The sequence below is a fragment of the Carassius carassius genome, chromosome 19 (genome assembly GCF_963082965.1).
Source record: "Carassius carassius chromosome 19, fCarCar2.1, whole genome shotgun sequence".
Taxonomy (NCBI): domain Eukaryota; kingdom Metazoa; phylum Chordata; class Actinopteri; order Cypriniformes; family Cyprinidae; genus Carassius; species Carassius carassius.
Genome location: NC_081773.1, coordinates 25,991,505 through 26,010,095, shown reverse-complemented (window position 1 = coordinate 26,010,095; position 18,591 = coordinate 25,991,505). Strand labels below are relative to the sequence as shown.

Genomic DNA, 18,591 nt, shown 5'->3' with positions numbered 1-18,591 from the left:
AAATACAGTCAAGTCTCATCACTGTTATTTATAGTCTGTCTTAGAATGAGTGTGCTCATGTGCCTGTGACTGCCCATGCGATAAGCCTGTTTTATTTTCTCATTGAAAATTTAGTTTTTCTTCAGTGATATGCTCTCTGTTTTATAGGTGTGAATTGCTGTTATTAAGTGAAAATCATTGCATACAGTATGTTTGCTAAGGCCAGCTGACCGACAGCTGATTTTAAACATGTTCTCTGTACAGACGCAATTATTTTAATGCATTTCTTTGTGTCTGACTGTTTACTTGAAATATTCAGTGCCAAAATGGCAATATTAAATTGAACAGTACAACTGTTTTCATTGATAAATGTTACGCAATCACCATATCAGCATATTAGAATGATTTCTGAACGATCATGTGACACTGAAGACCGGCGTAATGACTGCTAAAAATTTAGGCCATCACCGGAATAAATGACAAACCTCTTATTTTAAATTGCAATAATATTTCACAATATCTTTGGTGCAATGTGATATTAGAATTGACTAATAAAAGTTTGACAACCTTCCACCCACCAAAGCCAATATATGAGGCAAATTCCAATGATTTTATTATTGTTAAGAACCACAGGTCAAAATGTTCCTTCACTGTTAGTTAATTTGTAAGTGCAAACACAACTGACTTTTTGTGTAGGAAATAAAAAAAAATCTAGATTCTGCAGTTCTTTCATAACACCATCTTTCATTACGAAGCTTGTCAGAGAGGAGAAATCCAATAAGTTTGGTGAATTATAAAATTTCCCATTGCTCATGCTCCGTTTCCAATTAGAGAAGTTGGAAATACCGGTACCAAGTTATATATAAAAGCATCAGTAGCACGGTCTTTCATTATAACACTTCTTTTTTTTTTTTTGTCCAGAAACATCCAATTATGAATTTTCTGCTTTATTGAGTTACTTATGTGAAGCTGATATGGATAATGTTAGAGGAAATGTTCCTTCCCTCATAGTTAGTTTCTTCATGTGCTGAATCTGAGAGGTCACTCATCAGGAACGCAGGCTATGTGTAACCGGCAGAGCAGGTGCAGTGATACCAAACCCCTTTGTAAGCAGTTTTACCTCTTCTATTTCCACACACTTCAGCATTGTGAAAGACCCCTATCAACACAACTAATGCTGATCCAATGCTCTACTTAACGACTGTCTCTATGTCTGTTCTGTCAGCTTTTAAGAACCATCGTATATTTTTGTCTAACTCAAGCCAACATATGTCTGCTGAGCTCATGAGCTCATCGGCACAAGAATTTTCTGTACATAACTGCTTATAGTGGATTGGCATAAATGGCTATATAATATCCACGTGCCCTGGTCAAAGACACATTGAGGACATCTGTGAACAGCTTTGCAGTTGAGACTCTCCAATCCTCACCTGACACTGCTGTAAGTTGCCGACCCTCCATTAACAGACCACTTCCTGTCCAGATGTTACGCATGTGCGTGCCAAGCCCTCCCTGAGTGTGACAGACGCACACGAGTGGAAAACTTTCACATTCATTTTGTTTTTCTGTGTTTCTGCTAAGAGCTTCCAGTGAAAGGCATTAGCGTGGAATTAGGCCGCAGAAACACATCCATGGCCTTTCCATCTGTGAGATTTTAGCTGGGGGTTTCATAATGGGCCGTAAGTTTGAAATAGGCACGGCTGACCGGGTGCGATACGAGTGTCTCTCAATCTTTACGATTCATGGGAGAGCTTTGAAGTCATTTCTTACTTTTCTGATGGCCTTTCTAGCATTCGCACCATGTCCTAACCAGGTGCAGTGTGAAAAGCTAAAAATTTGTTTGGTTATACTGAAATATGCAATAATTTGGAGTGGTATTTTTGACCACTGAGTATTACCATTGAGTATTTTTAAATGATCAAACTATTTTAAAGCACAAATTTTATGTTGAAGTGTCCAAAAATGCATTTTGTTTTTAAATTTTTGGATGTATCATTATGTAATAAATAATAAATTATGAAAATGCAATATGCATGATGAATATTTTCATTATTTTAAAATGTATTATTATTTTAATTATTGTTCATTATTTGGATACAACTATTTGAAAATCAGGAATCTGAGTGTGCAAAAAAATAAAAAGAAAAAAAACTGAGAAAATTGCCTTTGAAGTTGTCCAAATGAATTCTTAGCAATGCATATTACCAAACAAAAATTAAGTTTTGATATATTAACAGTAGGAAATTTCCAAAATATCTTCATGGAACATGATCTTTACTTAATATCCTAATGATTTTTGGCATAAAAGAAAAATCTATAATTTTGACCCATACAATGTACTTTTGGCGATTGTTAAAAATATACCCCAGCAACTTAAAGGGACTGTAAGTAGGAATTACTCCCATCTAGTGGTGAAATTGTATTTTGCATTCAAACTAATTTTGCTCTCCAGCGCCTCGCTTTTTCAAATGCGCGTTGCATCTATGGTAGGCGACATGTACCAAAAAGCTTTGACAGGATGTCTTCTAATAGCACTTCGTCGAGTTTTCCTTCAGGTGAACAAGTGTGTTATTTCAAACAAACTGCAACATGACAACTAACAAACGAATGTTACAGTATGAATTACTGACTGTGGAAAACATGAAATATTGTAATTAGTAGTTAAGTCTTTATTCGTTATATTTTCTGAATTATGTGCATTGTTAGATATCATCATCAGATGATTCAACAAGAGGAAGAGGTAGAGGGAGAGGACAGAGAGGCAGTGGATCAGTGGGATCTAGGCGAGGAGGTGGAAGAGGAGGAGAGTGAGAGTCAATACCACGACGACAAAGATGCCCGGCAGCTACGAGAGACGATCTTGATAGAATTGAAAGTTTACAAAGGCAGAGAAGAGAAGCGTTTGAAGGTTTGTACAATTTATGTCTTGTTTTCTGTAATCTACGGTCACATTTCCTTTTACGGTCTATTTTTGACTGTTTTGGCGATGATGTTTTCTTTTCCTGTGGCGCGGCATATGTATGGTCCATAATAAGAATGCAATCCAGACTTTTAAACTTGCCGGTGCAGTTTCAAGCGCCTCTCACTGCTCTGCACCTGCGTTTCTGGCTCTGACCGAAAACACGTTGTGGAAACGCGTTGGCTTAGTACTTTTTGTCCCTCTCTGCTATTATAGTTTTGCAAGATGGCGGAACTACATGGAAGCCTCCGTCGACCTACCCGTCCCATGTATATAAAGATAATAAATTCTTCATTTACGAGGATTAGTTTAAACATTGGCATAGATATTTGTACACCATTGAGGGCATATTTATGAATAAAAATATTGATTTTAGATAATAAAATACCTAAAAAGGTACTTATTGTCCCTTTAAGACCAGGGTCCAGGGTCACATTTGTGTATTTAAAATACATGTTAAAAATTATAAACCAGATCTCTGTCTGTCTGTCTGTCTGTGGTTTCTTTGATCTCTAATTGCAAAAAAAAAAAAAAAAAAAAAGTAATGTCATAATTAGAAGTTATTGCTGATTTTTTTTTTTTTTTTTTTTTTTTTTTTTTTAAAGAAGTTGTGGCATTACTTTTTAAAGTTCCAGTGATGCATACTTTGGAAGTCTTCAATTATTTAAATAGGATTGAATAATTTACACAAGCGTGCTTCAATTGTTATTATGTTAGTTTTTAAGTTGTGCCATTTACTTTTTAAGGTTCCAGTGACACAAATACATACAGATTCAATTCTTTAAATAGTATTAAATACTGTAATCAATAAAATACCCTGCAAAAACTGAGCATTTCTAATTGATTTTTTTTTTGCTGTTTTATACACTAGTGTTGTAACAGAGACAAGTGTGATATCCCAGGACATCCATTTTAGATATCTGAAGGATAGACTTTTTATGTGTAGCATTCAAAGAAAAAAAAATGCTTCAAATCCATCTTTTTTTATCTTTCTCTCGCTCTCTGTCTCTTTATCATTGCCTGTGGTCTCTAGATGAACAGTGATTTTTAGTTACTGTTGCTATTTCTATTCCACTCCCACAACCTGACATAGAACTCAATATCTGGGTAAAGCTGGTAATTAAGCCCAAACTGTTATAGACGCTAAGGGTGCCAAAGCATTAACATTTACCTTCTGTGGCTCTTAAATATTGCCTGCAGTATATTCTTCAGCACCTGCCCACACAAAGGTCACCCATTCAAACTCTGTGCCAAGGGCCACAAACCATTATACTTCAGACATGTGTTTAATGCTGATTCCTGATTCATTGTTGAACCACAGACATACCTCTATTTGGAAATTATCATCTCTAAACCGAGTGTAGATAAACTCTCACTTTTTTTCATGGTTCCCTAAGATCCTTTCTCTTTCTTTTTTTTGAGATTAGTATTTCTCTCATGTACATTCTATGAGTGCAGTGCAAAAAACTAGATCACCCCCCCATTATAATCAGCAAAGCTGTCTAGAATGGGAGCACCAATTCTGTTGTATCATGTCACAAACAGAACCGCCTTCACTTAATAAATGGACTCTAGCTACTCTACATAGAAAGATACTGTGGGTACTGCTCTGTATGAGATGTAAATCAGCAGATGATGAGCTTACTGCTCAGCATTCAAAAATTCATCTAGTGCTTGCTGTAGCAGTTACAGTATGCTTCAGAATCCCTCCACCTTCCCCAGCTCCACCTGTCTAGACCTGCTACGGAGTGATTTCATGTATGTTCTATATAGGGGTTATTTCACATGTTATATGTTCTGCAGCATGTCTGTGGATGCATTGGCAGTAGCAAGCCTCGGTACTTGCTCTGCTGTGGCAGCAGCAGCAGTGTAGCAGATCTATTCTGCCAAGACCAAGCAGATTAACACAGCCATGTATATTACCATGCTAAACTCTCTGACCTCTTTAGTAGCTTTAGTGAAGAACTGGACTTTTTTTCTCCTTTTTTGCATCAGGCATCTCCTTTTACCATTTACCATTACCGTTTGCTTGACTGGATTGACCTGTGAGCACCTGATTAACTTCCTGTTGTCTGACAGAATCTCAACATTGATTGCACATGTCATGCCTGAGTGCCTAGCTCTCCATCTTAAAGCTGAGGGAGGAGAGCAGTTTGGGGAGGGAGGATGTTTCATTGATTCTAATATAAAAACAAGAGTTTCCTCAGCCGGCGGTCTCAGCTTTGCCCTCAGGCATCCATCTGACATGACCACAGCTTGACATCTATCATATCGCATTTTGTTTTAATGCAATAATCACCTGACCTTTAGGAGTTATATCTCTGAAGAGAAAGAGAAATAAAGGCAGGTTAATATTATGTGGATGTGTTGGGAATGATTTGAGGGTACAAAATGTTCAAGAACGGATAACTATGAAGAATGCGGAATGAAATGAACGAGGTAATCAGTCAAAGCTCTGCCAAAATCACATTCAGCTTCCACATTCTGCATACTAATATAATGCATTTGCAATGAATGTTCTCACGCTATTTTAAACCCCTCAGTCTGTCATGTCTTGCATCAAAAAATTTGCATTTGCTCTGCTATTTGGCTTAATCAGTTAATGAAACCTTGAATTTTGATACACATTTAGACAATTTCATGCAATGGTGGACTTTATCATAGAACAAGCGTTTTCCTAAGAAACAAAGCCTTTTGACCTGTTTTGAATTGTCCACTTCAGTCTGTTTTTCTCTGTACTGGAGTTCTGTAATGGATGTTTTGTGGAAATTCAGTATCCGGATCAAAGCACTCTTTATTTTGACTCTATGTATTAAATGCATTTTCCGGAAAGCCCTTCAGAGAAAGGTCTGAGAAATGTTTGCACTTGTCACACAGTCAAACTGCTTCATAAATTTCAAAAGGCCACTTACACAAAGTCACTGTGTTCCACTGATCAGTCACATTGATAACGTTTTATAGTTCTTGGGCTACGGCTTTGATCTATGATCTGATTCAAGATTACTGCATTCATGGCCTCCCTATTATATATAAAAATGACACAGCATTTAGCATCCTGTACAGTAGGTAATATCACTTGAGTCTGCAATATAAGCCCCTTTTACACTGCCATTCCGGCAAATACACGGCTAAAGTGTTCCGGCAATTGTTCCCGGATCGCTAGATTTTGCACTTTCACACTGCCAGTGATTACCCGGGATATGTGCGTGCTTTCACACACAACCCGTAAAGGTCCCGTAACGACACGTGACATCAGGGCGTGACGTGTAATGTACGAGTCGAGTCAATGAGACGAGTCGAGGCACGTTATACTTTCACTGAAGCAAGCAAACGATCTCGGCGTCAGCGCGGAAAGTGAGGAACTACCAGATCTCTGTTTCATTTCAGTTTGCACATATTTTTTCGTCGTGAACGTTGATCTTCCTTCAAAACAGCTGATAAAAGAGTCGCGCGATAACGTGCGTCATCACTTCGACACGGCATTAGATCTGGCTTTTGTTCACACAGCGCTTGTCCTGGGTTGAACCCGGCAATGTTACTAGGTCCCCGACCCGGGTTCAATGCCGGAATCAATCCCGGGACGTGGCTGCTTTCACACAGAAAGCGACCCGGCAATGTTCCGGCAATATGCCGGGTCCGACGTGCAGTGTGAAAGGGGCTATAGTGAAATAAAGCGACATGTTCAGCATAATATTCCCTTTAAATATTAAAGCTGCCTGTTACATGTTTGATCATTTACACGTAGTATTGTGTATATACACCAGAATTCTTCAACTAATCAATTTCATAGTTTGATCTGTATTAGTTATTTCTTAACTAATTTCCATCAGTGGCCTATGGATTTTTTTTTATATATATATTTATTAAAAACAAACAAACTCAGAACTGAGGGGGAAAAAGTCAGAATTGTAAGATAAAAAGTAATAAGATTAAAATTTTTTTTAAAATGCAGTACACTTAAAAATAAAGGTGCTTAAAAGGTTCTTCACAGCGATGCCATAAAGAACCATTTTTGGTCCCAAATATATAAAACCATTTAGTAAAAGGTTCTTTATAGAACCATCTCTTTCTTACCTTTTTATAATCTGAAGAACCTTATTTCACTGCAAATAACTTTTTGTGAAATGAAAAGGTTCTTCAATGTTAAAGGTCCATTTAGACAAAGTGGTTCTTCTATTGCATCGTGAAGCACCTTTTTTGCATATTGTGTAGAAAGTTTGAGTTTGAAGTGCTGAAGAAGACCCTGGAGGAGAGTAGAGGACCCTGGCTGGTTGATTAGTTGACCGCTAAATAAACCGATGTGTCTGTGATGAGAACTGAGCATCATAGGCGGCTTACTTCCTCCAAACCCCAGGACACAAATCACACAACATATCTGGAAACCCTGCCTGCAAATACAGGTCACCAAAACCACTGCAGCTTCTCTCTCTTTTTTTCTCACTGGCCTCATTTCCACCACAAAGTAGAGCAAAGCTCAAGCTTAAGTAATAGCAGGGAGTTAGAGAAACAGATTCACAACATTGAAAGAAAGTGATTAACATCAGGGATTTTCACTTACAGTTTTTCTTTCTCTGAATACAATCGATCCTTGAGAAAGTGCTAAGGAATGGCGGAGAGCTGAGGCAGAGGCAGAGGAAGTTTATCTGCAGGGATTAGAGTGTGCAGCTGCCCAGAGAGATTACTGAGACAGTGTCGGGAGGATTACTGGACAGAGACCCTAACATGGACTCCATGTGTGCAGCCTTTATACTTGCATCCATGTTTGGGTCATTTAACCCTAAAATCAAAAGGAAGAAACAAATGTTATTTCACTTAAATGAAATGAATTTGTATTGTGAAATAGTCGTGGTAATTCAGTATATTTCACCTGCAATTCTGCAATATGGTAAAAGTAAATTAAAATAATATATTTTCATTAAACAACAGAATGTTATATTTAAACACGATTTAAATTGCAAAACCACTGTATAAGTATTATTGCATAAATAGATTATTTTTAATATACATTCTTGAAATATTATATATGACGCATGTATGCACTATATACAGTAGGTCATGTACACATGCATACGTGAGCACAGCGATGGATATTTCATCCCCAGCATGCTCTCAAAAGTGCAGCTGACTCAATTGGTATCTTTATGCTCCTTTATCCTTTATTATCCACCCCAGGAAGCCTCCAGCCGTGGCATTAGTGCAGACTGGGTAGATATGCAGTTTTTGCAATTTTCAGATTAAAGAGATCACCGTTTCCCAGAGCGCAACACTCCCCTTTTGCAGCTATCCATTACGCCGGCCATTCAATTGTAGTGCTTGAGAGGTCGAGGCTCGGGAGGGATGTTTTATGTAATTTTATTCTGTCTTACAGACCCCAAGACACACAGTAGCCGTTTTGGCATTTGCTGCCACTGACAGGAATAAGCCCTTTTGTAGCTGCTCGTGCCCCCCAGGACGACTGTCTTCACGATGGTTGTGTAAGAACCCTGGTCATAAGGTATGCGAGTCGGGTCTCTTACCAAAGGCAACAGATGGGCACAGGAGGTCAGTCTGTAGCTCTGTGCCCATTCCATAAGTGGGGAATCTTGGCTTGAGTGTGCGGATGGGAGGAGTCAACCAATATTCAGCCAGCCGTGTAGCCCACACAAGTGCTCCAGACATCCGCACTCACACACGTTTTGGGTTCTCTACCTTGGTGGTTTTAGGATGTAAACTCTCCCCACCTGGTTTTCGTAAAAGCTTTGTGTGGGGTGATGCAGAATTCAAAAGGTGAGTCATCACCAATCCTGGTTTTCATTAAACACTTTCTGCATTTCAACCCCTCGCCTCTTTGTTGTCCCGCAGGTATGAAGACCCCCTTGAGTCCCACCCAGCTGATAGAAAATGGACAACTGTGCTTCGCCATCCAAGGCTGCATGGAGGTAAAGGATCCCAGCAACTCCAACATGCAACTCCAGCAGGAGAAGAAGAAGCTGCTCTACTCGCTCTGTGAAGTCTGCAACATCCAGCTGCACTCGGCTGCGCAGGCTCAGGTCCACTACAATGGAAAGTCTCACCTCAAGAGGGTCAAACAGTTGAATAATGGAGAGCTGCCCACGGCGAGCGCCAGCTCGACTTCTACTCCTCTGCATTCTCTCAGCAGCGGCAGTCAAGGTAAGACCTCCATAACCCAGAGGAGAGAATCCTCTGATGCTGTGAGATGACGTGCTTTTTTTTTTTTTTTTTTTGTGCAGGCGTAAACAGCTCTGATGGTAATGCGCCCTGAGTTAGCGTTTGACTCAGAGGGCCCGACTTGTCATTTCATGTGGCATTTTCAAAGAGTTGTTCTTATTAAAGCCATAGTTCACCCAGAAATGAATATTATGTCATCTCCTTACCCTCATGTCATTTCCAAATCCGTTTGACTTTCTTTTGTGAAATTCAACAGGAGATTTTTTTTTTTTTTTTTTTTTTTTTTTTTTTTTTTAATGAGTATCCTGGCACGTTTTGGGAATGTCAAACTCCAAAAAGGACAAAAGACCATCATAAAAAGGATCATGAACATAGTCTACTTCTACATATTCACTCTTATTTACAGTCTTCTTAAAGCCATAGGATTCGTTTGTGTAAGGAACAGACCAACATTTAAATCGTTATTCACTGAAAATTTGATTTCATGAGGTTTGTGAGCTAGTTACTTATTTTGAGTAAATTTAGCATTTATTATGATAGGACTTTGTAGAGGAGAGAGGAAATGAAGTGAGAGATTGGGAAAGGTCTTCAAACCGGGATGCCCATAATGCAGCGTCTTCACGTATTGGTGCACTGCCCATTAGGCTATCTATCGGTGCAAACGAGTCAAATCTTTTTAATGAATCAGTTGATTCAGTTCAAAGAACCAACTGTGGTGTATTTCCCATTCAACGGTGTGGTGTGACAGTATGATAAATTATTGGAGAAATCAAGGAGCTCATCAAAAATGTTTCTTGAAACTCGAAATTTCTTGTTTCTTGCAGGTGGTGGATTTAAAAACTTCTGCTAATTAGTTTGAGATTAAATTAATGTCAGATTATTGCTGAAAACAATGAAATGACATCTGAGGACTATTTTGTTGATAAAAACAATCAGTTTAAGTCTGTATGTCTTACTAACATGAAACTGTGGTTGTAAACACAGGTGGAGAGCTGAGTTTCAACAAAACAAGTTTGCAATGCTGTTTGCAAATGTTTGTTGGAACTGGTTTCGGGATACACTGAATTGTTGTACTATGTTGGTAACAACAAAACTGTAGTTCGCTAACAATCCTTTTGGGAAACCCCTCATAATAATTTGTTCTTGAGTTTGGATCACTAATTTGAACTCACTGATGACCGAGGTTACAGTAGCAGCTTACTAAATTTATCAGTGAATAAAGCCTTTTTATTACAAACAGTATTGTATGATATCAGAAGACTGATTTCGGTGGAACTTTTATGAAGGTATTAAAATTTTGCAGCCTCACTCCTCATTACTTTCATTGTAGTGAAAACAGTGGCTAATGGTAACCCTATTTTAAGGGGGGAAAAGTCCATACAGGTTTAGAATGACAAAAAATGATGCTGACAACCTTTCATTTCCGAGTAAGCTATTTCTTTAATTATTTTTAAATGCAAACAATCCTATTAGGTGCCGTCTTTCTGTGGTATTTTTGTTGTGAGCCCTGGTTAATTTCTGCCTCAGGAAATAGCAGAAATGAGACATGTGCATCATCTTTGTAACCTCTTGGGTGTCTCTGACAAATTCCTGAAGTTTGCTTCTCACATGGGCCTTTGAGGATAACGTGTCTCTTGAACAGGCCTGTGGTGGTGCTGGCATGTGTTACTGGTGCGAATGGCAGCACCTGCACCTGACCAGTAAGTGACAATTTATCAGTGTGTTTACAGTCTGGTTGGTGGGTGGAACAAAGCTATTTGCACTGTTGAGACTAAAGATGAACCTGTATTAACCGCTCATTCAGTTTATGAGTAGGAACCACATGTATGCCAGGTGACCTTTATGTTTAAACACATGTGCTCTTGTTTTGCATGTTACCTGGGAAACTGTTTGGGTTGCACTGGTGGAAGATGGGCAGAGGAAGCGTGAGAAGTTGGTACTAGACTGGCAGATGAGACTGTGGCTGTCAGAGCGGTGGTGACCGAGCTTTTACTAGATCGGTGGAAAAGTAGCATATAGCCTACAGACATTAGACAGACCGTGTTAGAGTCCATGGGAAAATTGTTGACTCTTTTGAAGGGGCGGCCAGAGCAAAATGGAAACTTTGATTCAGTTTGAAGAGCTTATTGCACTATTAGAAAGTCTACTATGTCATAGTGAATTTCATGACTTTATGAATGCTGGTAAAATAATCCGTGTGCTTTCCCTCATGAAGAATCCCAGAAATGATCTTTCCCACCATGATGTAACTCTACTATTAAATGTAAAAATTTAAATGTCATAATGTCTGGCCATATACACACAGACAGTTTGGGGAATTAAACAAATCTTTAAAAATGGCCTAAATGATCATTCTGTTTGTCTACTTTAGTGTTCATTTTTGTACCTGTGATGGTTGCAGTTGTAAACTAAACATGAATGTTAATTTGACTTTTAGAGGTCTGGCAGGGATTGAAATTTGTCCATATGGAATTATATTGACTTCTGAGTCCCAATATAAGTTCTTGTCATTGTTTATGTTGTCTGTCTCTATTAAATCTTCTATTATGAAGTATATACCATAATACCATATAAACTATCAAAAGTTTGAAAAATTATTTAATTGAGCAAGGATCCATCAAATCCATCAAAAGTGACTGTAAAGTAATGCATAATGTTACAAAATTATATTTTAAATAAAAGCTGTTCTTATGAACTTTCTATTCATCAAAAAATCATCAAAAAAAAAAAGTACAATGGTTCCTACAAAAATAGTAAGCAGCACAACTATTTTAAACTAAAATAAGGACTCAACTATAACATAAGAGTTGCAGTTAAAGCTGGTGGTAGAACCTAGTGGTAAGAAGTCTGATATATAAAAAAAATGTCTATGTAGCAACTTGGATAGCTCTTTAATCCAAAGCTCTTCTATCCAAAATAGTGATGTCATTGCATTTGCAAGAAGTTGTTCAGTTCAGTTTTGTACAGACATCTTTAAATGCAGTTGTCACTTCCTGAACTTTTCCATAGTGAATTTGGTTATGAAATGCAGTTTCCACTCTGGAAAATAACCAAGCTCAGTGTGAACAGAACAGGATTAAGCATTCAACAGAGGTGTGACAAGCATATTCACTTTTCATCTATAACGTGATGTAAGTGCATAGGGTGTAAGTGTGTCATCAAGTTTTACACATGTTTGTCAGACTATGTTTGGCTGGTGTTATGCACGTCAGCCCTCATGCGCATGTCGATGTGAGAGGGATATATATTTTTCATTTTTTTTTTGGTTTTTAACTATATGAGTGTGTGAAAAGTAGAGGTGATGTTTGATCTGCCCCGCACAGCTGCTGCTCCTGCAGGGATGTCTGGGAGTGAAAGCTCACGTGTTTTCATCTTTCTCTCTCTGTGGGAGAGTCTCTGGTGCTCCATGGAGCTTCAGTAAACAGCAATAAGAGCTGCAGGGGCTGGTGCATTTGGGCAGTCATCTGTAAACGCTTCAACTGCCATTTTAAAAGAATAGGTTTGCTAGGGCTAGGCCAAAGAGCCAATTTTATGATATTTTCTATGTATTTCGATAGGCTTTTTTCTGCCTGGGAACACATAATTTTGTACCAAACAATCATTGTCATGATACACATCATGTGTAGTGCTATATTTTACAGCACCAAATGTTTCATTTTTATATCACATGTGAATTCATTGTGAATATTTGAAATTCTAAATCTGTAATAGAAATATATGCATACTGTTTATTAAATGATAATTATTAAATGGTATGTTTTTCATAATAGTGTTGTCAGGCGATTAATCGCATCCAAAATAGAAGTTTTTGTTTATTTGTTGCGTTTATATATATATATATATATATATATATATATATATATATATAACATATTTTTCTTAAATATATATGCATGTTTGTATTTATATATGCATAATAAATACACTCAGTACACACTCCTATATTATGTAAACAAAAACATTTATTTTGGATGTGATTAATCACGACTAATCGTTTGACAGCACTAATAATAATATTAACACAAATGTCTTTTGCTGTGTTTGTAAAATGAATTACCATTCAAATGAATCCAATGAGTGTTTGTGTTCATGATTGAGTTGGACAGTGCCTTGCGCTGCAGGCGGTGTCAGTGGCTCTGAATCTTTAAGCAGGCTGCTCATTATTTGCTGTAGTCTGAGCCGTACATATGTAATTACAGCAGGGAGGATGTGCTGCGCTTTAGTGTGGTGTCCTGTTGACTGACAGCAGATCAGTTCTGCTCAGATCTCGCTCCTCACATCTGTGCGCTAACTTTGTATATTGTAAGCCAATGAAGTGCCACGTCGGCTAAAACACTCAATAATCCAGAGTACATTTCTGTAGTCCATGTGTGTGAAAGTGCATGTGTGTGTGACTGTAGGCCTACATGTGCATCACATTCTTGTTGTGGTCAGAGCAGTCGTGTCCACTAGATGGCAGCGCTATCATCTTAAAAAGAGACATTTTTGTCATTTTGGCTTGTCCATTGCAGGGTGAAGATGATAGTATATCATCTTCGTATATATATATATATTATGTAAGATTAATAATGTTTGTAAACATCATAAAAAAAAGTCAGACTTTGAGGTCAAATCTGGCAGATTCATATTTCTAAGTCTTGTTCCTTTCCACCTTTATTTCCTTTCTATTTCTATTGATATGGTGGCCAGAAAATGACTAATGACGTGAATAAGCCAGACAAATTCACTTTTCCTGTTCTTTGAGTCATCATAGCTTACGCATGTCTGCTCTGATTCTGTCTGAAGAACCTTTTTTCCCCCATCATATGCGTCACAGATCTTTTTCTTTTTTTTTGGGGGGGGGGGGGTGTATATTGTTACCAGCAATAGTACTGAACACTGCTACCAGACATAAAATGTGCAAAAATTATACCTTTAGGGGTACAGCGGCTTTTCACTTGGGCACTATTATTAAAGGAAAAACTTTTTAATCAATTAGCTTTTTTACCCTCTACAATTCTAAGTCTGTGTATAGTGCATTATTATTTAATTTTCTGTTTTCTTATTAGTGTTATATTATATCTCTGCTGTGTTATTCTTATGTATGTTTGCACTATGTCTGTACTTTCTTCTGCACTGGAAGCTTCTGTCTTCAAGTCAAATTCTTTGTGTGCGTGTAAACATACTTGTTAATAAAGCTCTTTCTGACTTCTGAAAAACTTTGTTCCCCTTTAGTACCTATAAAGTACTATGACTCTTTTAGGGGTAAATAGGAGTAAAAGATGTCCCTTTAAGTGCACTGCCCCAGTGACAAGCTGTTGTACTCCTAAAAAATAAAATTCTTGCACTTTATTTCTGAGATTGAATCTAACCTTTTTTTTTTTTTTTTTTACCTCTGAACTGAGTCTGTGTCATGCCTGGAAATAAATTGGAAATGCATCCTTTTTTTTTTTTTTGCATTGTGAACAATGAAGATATTCTGTTTCACTGTGCAGTTTCAGTCAAACTTTACTTTCATCATATTGAATTTACATATGATTTACCCTTGGAAAGAAATCAAAATATTGAACTGACTTGTTTAATACTGGATTTATTACAGAACTGTGCAAAACATACAGTATTTGCTATATTACATAAGATATTTGCACAGGAACAATAGATGCTAAAATATTAGTACTGATGTATACATTTAAGATAAAGTTATTTTAATTGCATATAGTGACATAACATTAAATTATATAAACATTGTTGAGGACTTTGATGAACATGTAATGGTTTTGCATCTTCATATTATATTTGAAAATTTTGGGGTCAGTAAGATGTGAAAAAAGGATCTTATATTCACTAAGACTACATTTATTTGATAAAATTAAATAAAAAGATTAGAATTTTTTTTGTAACATTGTCCTTGCTTAAAGTATTTGTTTAATTGAAAAACTAACACAAAAATTGCCAATGTGAACAGCCAAGCTGAAATTGTGTGCATTTTATGCCCGTTTTAACTCAAAATCCTTCATAATTTGTAAGATTTGGAGAAAAATGCTGACATATAAAGTCAAAGGGTGGCCTATTTTGAAATTAATTTTGTGTGGATGTGTTTAAAGTGTCCCATCTTTCCTGGTTCTGATTATTCTTTCATCCATTCTGCTGTTATTGAGGTCGTGTACGACTCCACAGAATGCATTATTCAAATTTTACCCTTTTTTACCTTCCGCCCTCATAATTAATCAACATGCAGTGTGATGCCAGCCTTCACTGCACATCAGCTTCACCGCCATTGCCTCCTTTTATTTGTTTACTTCTGCTGAAAGAGCCAGTGTGAGGTCTTTAATGTATGCGGCTCAGTTTAGGAACCAAACTGGTGTATGGTTTGGGCCACATTTAAAAGGTAACGTGAACAACTTAAAAAAAAAAAATGTAAATGTAAATGAGTTTTTTTTTGGAAATGAACTCATTAGTGAAACTGCTTGAATTATGCAGCATGTTGTTGAATAAATGTAATGAATCATTTGGCGAGTCGTCTGGCGTCTGGTGAAATGTGGTCACCTCACAGTGATGTCGTCTCCGTTGATGAGTCATGACGTGTGCATGAGGTTCAGCCATCACCGGAATTAAACTTTAATGGTCTCGGTTGAAAGATTTATATTATTTAGAGCAGCAGGGGTGTGAGGCAGCATTCTCACATGATGTCCTAAACACAACCCTCATCTCAAGCTGGAAAAATTAGGCTCTTTGAGTGGAGCTGTGAGAGGATGTTGCCCCGTGGGCTTCCCTCATGACTGAATACTTCAAGCACAGACGCTGCCTTTACACCTGCCATTAACATCTCGTATCTGGATCCTATCTGGATTACATTTTATACCTTCGAATCAAATGCATCTCCAGTGTGATCAAGCAGAGTTCTGATCTTATTTACCAGCCCACAGTAAAAAAAACCTGTCGTCTTTTTAACCTCCTTTTTAACCTTTTTCTTAATTTTGCTACTTTTTTTAATCTTCTTAACCACCTTCATCTTCTTCTTCACCCCTTCATCTTAAACTTTTTCTCCTTTTTGTTTTTCTTGACAACTTTCTTCTTTCTTTTTTAACAACCTTCTTTTTCTTTACCTTCTGCCTAACCTCCTTGTTCTTTTTTTAACCTTTTTTTTTTTTAAACCTACTTAGTTTTAAGTCAAGTCTCCTCCTCCTTCACCTTCTTCTTCACCACCTCCTCATTTTTTACCTTCTTCACCTCCTCCTCCTTCTTTACCTTCTTCACCTCTCACCTTCTTCTTCTTCTTCTTCACCCTCTTCAACTCCTTTTTCTCCTTCACATTCTTCTCCTTAACAATTTTATTTTTCTTTACTTATTTACTTTTCTTAACCCTTGATCTTACCTCCTCCTTCTGATTCTTCATCTTCAGTTTCTTCACCTTCTTAACTTTCTTCTTATTTACAAATTTCTTCTTCATTTACTGCTTTCTTTTTCTTGAACTTCTTGTTTCTCTTTACCTCCTCCTTCTGCTTCTTCTCCCTCTCCTCCTTTTTCTCCTTTACGGTTTTCTTTTCCTTAAACTTCTTCTTCTTGATCTCAACATCACCCTTCTTCTCTTCCTCCTCCTCCTTTTTCTTCTCCTCTTCCTCCTCCTCCTTATTCTTCTTCAAATGTGGAATACCTCACTGACGACATTTAAATTAATTGGCCTGATTGCAATACATCTTAGGTGCGTTTTTACCTTGCTTCTAAGGTGGTCAGGCACATCTGATTGTAAGCTACTGTATACCAGGTGTAGAGTAGGCAACATATGTCCTGTGATGGGGAAAATGGTGAAAAAAAAGCCTCCCGTTGCAAAAAAAAAAAACAACAACACCCATTTAAGCAAGAAAAATTATGCAAATGTTCTGATCCAATTTTCCATGTGAGTGCAAATGCTGCACGGACAATTTGCTATTCAAACGCCATCAAACGTGTTTCTGTCGAATAGACAGAGGGAGAGACAACCCACCCAACAGGCGTTTGATGAGTCTAGGACGGCCAGCGCACGCCTCCCAGCAGATGGCCTGTCCTTCCCGTAGGCCTGTTTTCCATGTGGGTTTACATTTATCCGTGTGTCCGTGAACGAACTTGCCCCCACCCCTGCCCGTCCAGCTCCTTTAGATTAACCTTCAAAATATATCCTGGAGAGAAATTGCTTGGGTCACACACAGTATGACAAGTCACTCATGGCTGCGATGTTGTTGGGAGTGTGCATGTGGCATGAATTTCTTGCTTTGTTTGTTTATATGCAGGAGGCACCTTATCTTTATTTGCCTCCCTGACCTGCTGCTCTGCATTGTAAAATAAGTAGCCTGGGATTAGTTTGGTGTGGGTTTTACTTTGAATATGCCGTGCCTTGTTCTTGAAAACAGCCTTTACTCGCCGTTTGAAGTTGAAAAATGGGCCCATATGTTTGGAGGTAAACAAGGGATATTTGAATTATTTTTCACTGTTGTTTATTTCTTTTTCTCGTTCTTCCGATGCGTGAGCTCATCATTATGCTAAAAACGTGTGTTGGAGAGAGATGCTGCCTTGCGTGACCACAAAGCCTCTAAACATCTAAAAGCACAATTTCACAAAATGGGGCAAGAGTATGAGAGACCCCTTTCTGTGTATAACTTTGCAAGTTATGCAAGTTTCCACCAAAAACCAAGGGCCGGAAAAAAATGCTGACAAAAGTCTGGAAATCTGGAACCGTTAATAGCACTGGATAATGTTTTCAATGCTTAAAGCATTCAAAACAGCAGCTCAATCTAAATTGACTGACATGATGAAACTAGATCACTTCCATTATTATCAACCAAACTGTCTGCAGTGGCCAATGGGGACACATCAATAGACAGACACCTGGTTCCTGTTTTTTGTTATGCTGCACAGCTACTCCAGATGCTTCACTTGCATCCTCGCACTAAAATAAGAAAATCAGCTGGTCATTATCGCAAAATAAACCCAGACAGGGTGATCGGGTCTTCCTTAAGGTGTTTATGTTGTGATAATGACCAGCTGACTGGACATATCCTTACATATTATACAGCTCTTTGCCAAATGAATGAATGGACATGAAATATTAATTTAAAGGATATCAGAGAGCAGAATAGTGACATAGAATTAATTAACATGTGAATTGATTCTGTGATATATATATATATATATATATATATATATATATATATATATATATATATATATATATATATATATATATATATATATATATAATATTAAAGTTTTAAATTTATTTATTCAATTTCTAGGAAATAACAGTAAAAAATCACACATGACATATCCAATTATTCTTTGCTTGAGTACAGTGAATCATTGTTTCTTGTGGGGAGTCTATCGAGTGGTTAGCAACACGACTTGCTGTTTCAGTATTCCTGTCTGACTCCTGTCGCACAGAAAGCTCAAAGCTAGTGAGCTGGTCTGACCAGAGCACGGATACAGATGAGATGGAGAGGAACGTAAATGAGGAACACAGCAGGAGTCTACTC

At 37.6% G+C, this 18,591-nt stretch overlaps 1 protein-coding gene across 6 annotated transcripts in view; it reads left to right on the top strand.

Annotated features, from left to right (window-relative positions):
• Positions 1 to 18,591, top strand: part of LOC132095474 (zinc finger protein 385B) — a 147,468-nt gene that overhangs the window by 21,309 nt on the left and 107,568 nt on the right. For 2 of the 6 annotated variants that reach the window (XM_059500518.1, XM_059500515.1), the window contains exons 1-2: positions 8,551 to 8,704; positions 8,780 to 9,088. The exons of 2 other annotated variants lie outside the window; for them this stretch is intronic. In XM_059500518.1, coding sequence (XP_059356501.1) covers positions 8,689 to 8,704; positions 8,780 to 9,088 — 325 coding nt within the window. In that variant the 5' untranslated portion in view covers positions 8,551 to 8,688. Of the gene's footprint in view, positions 1 to 8,550; positions 8,705 to 8,779; positions 9,089 to 18,591 lie in introns of those variants that run through there. 2 more of the 6 variants (XM_059500516.1, XM_059500517.1) reach the window with 1 other exon arrangement.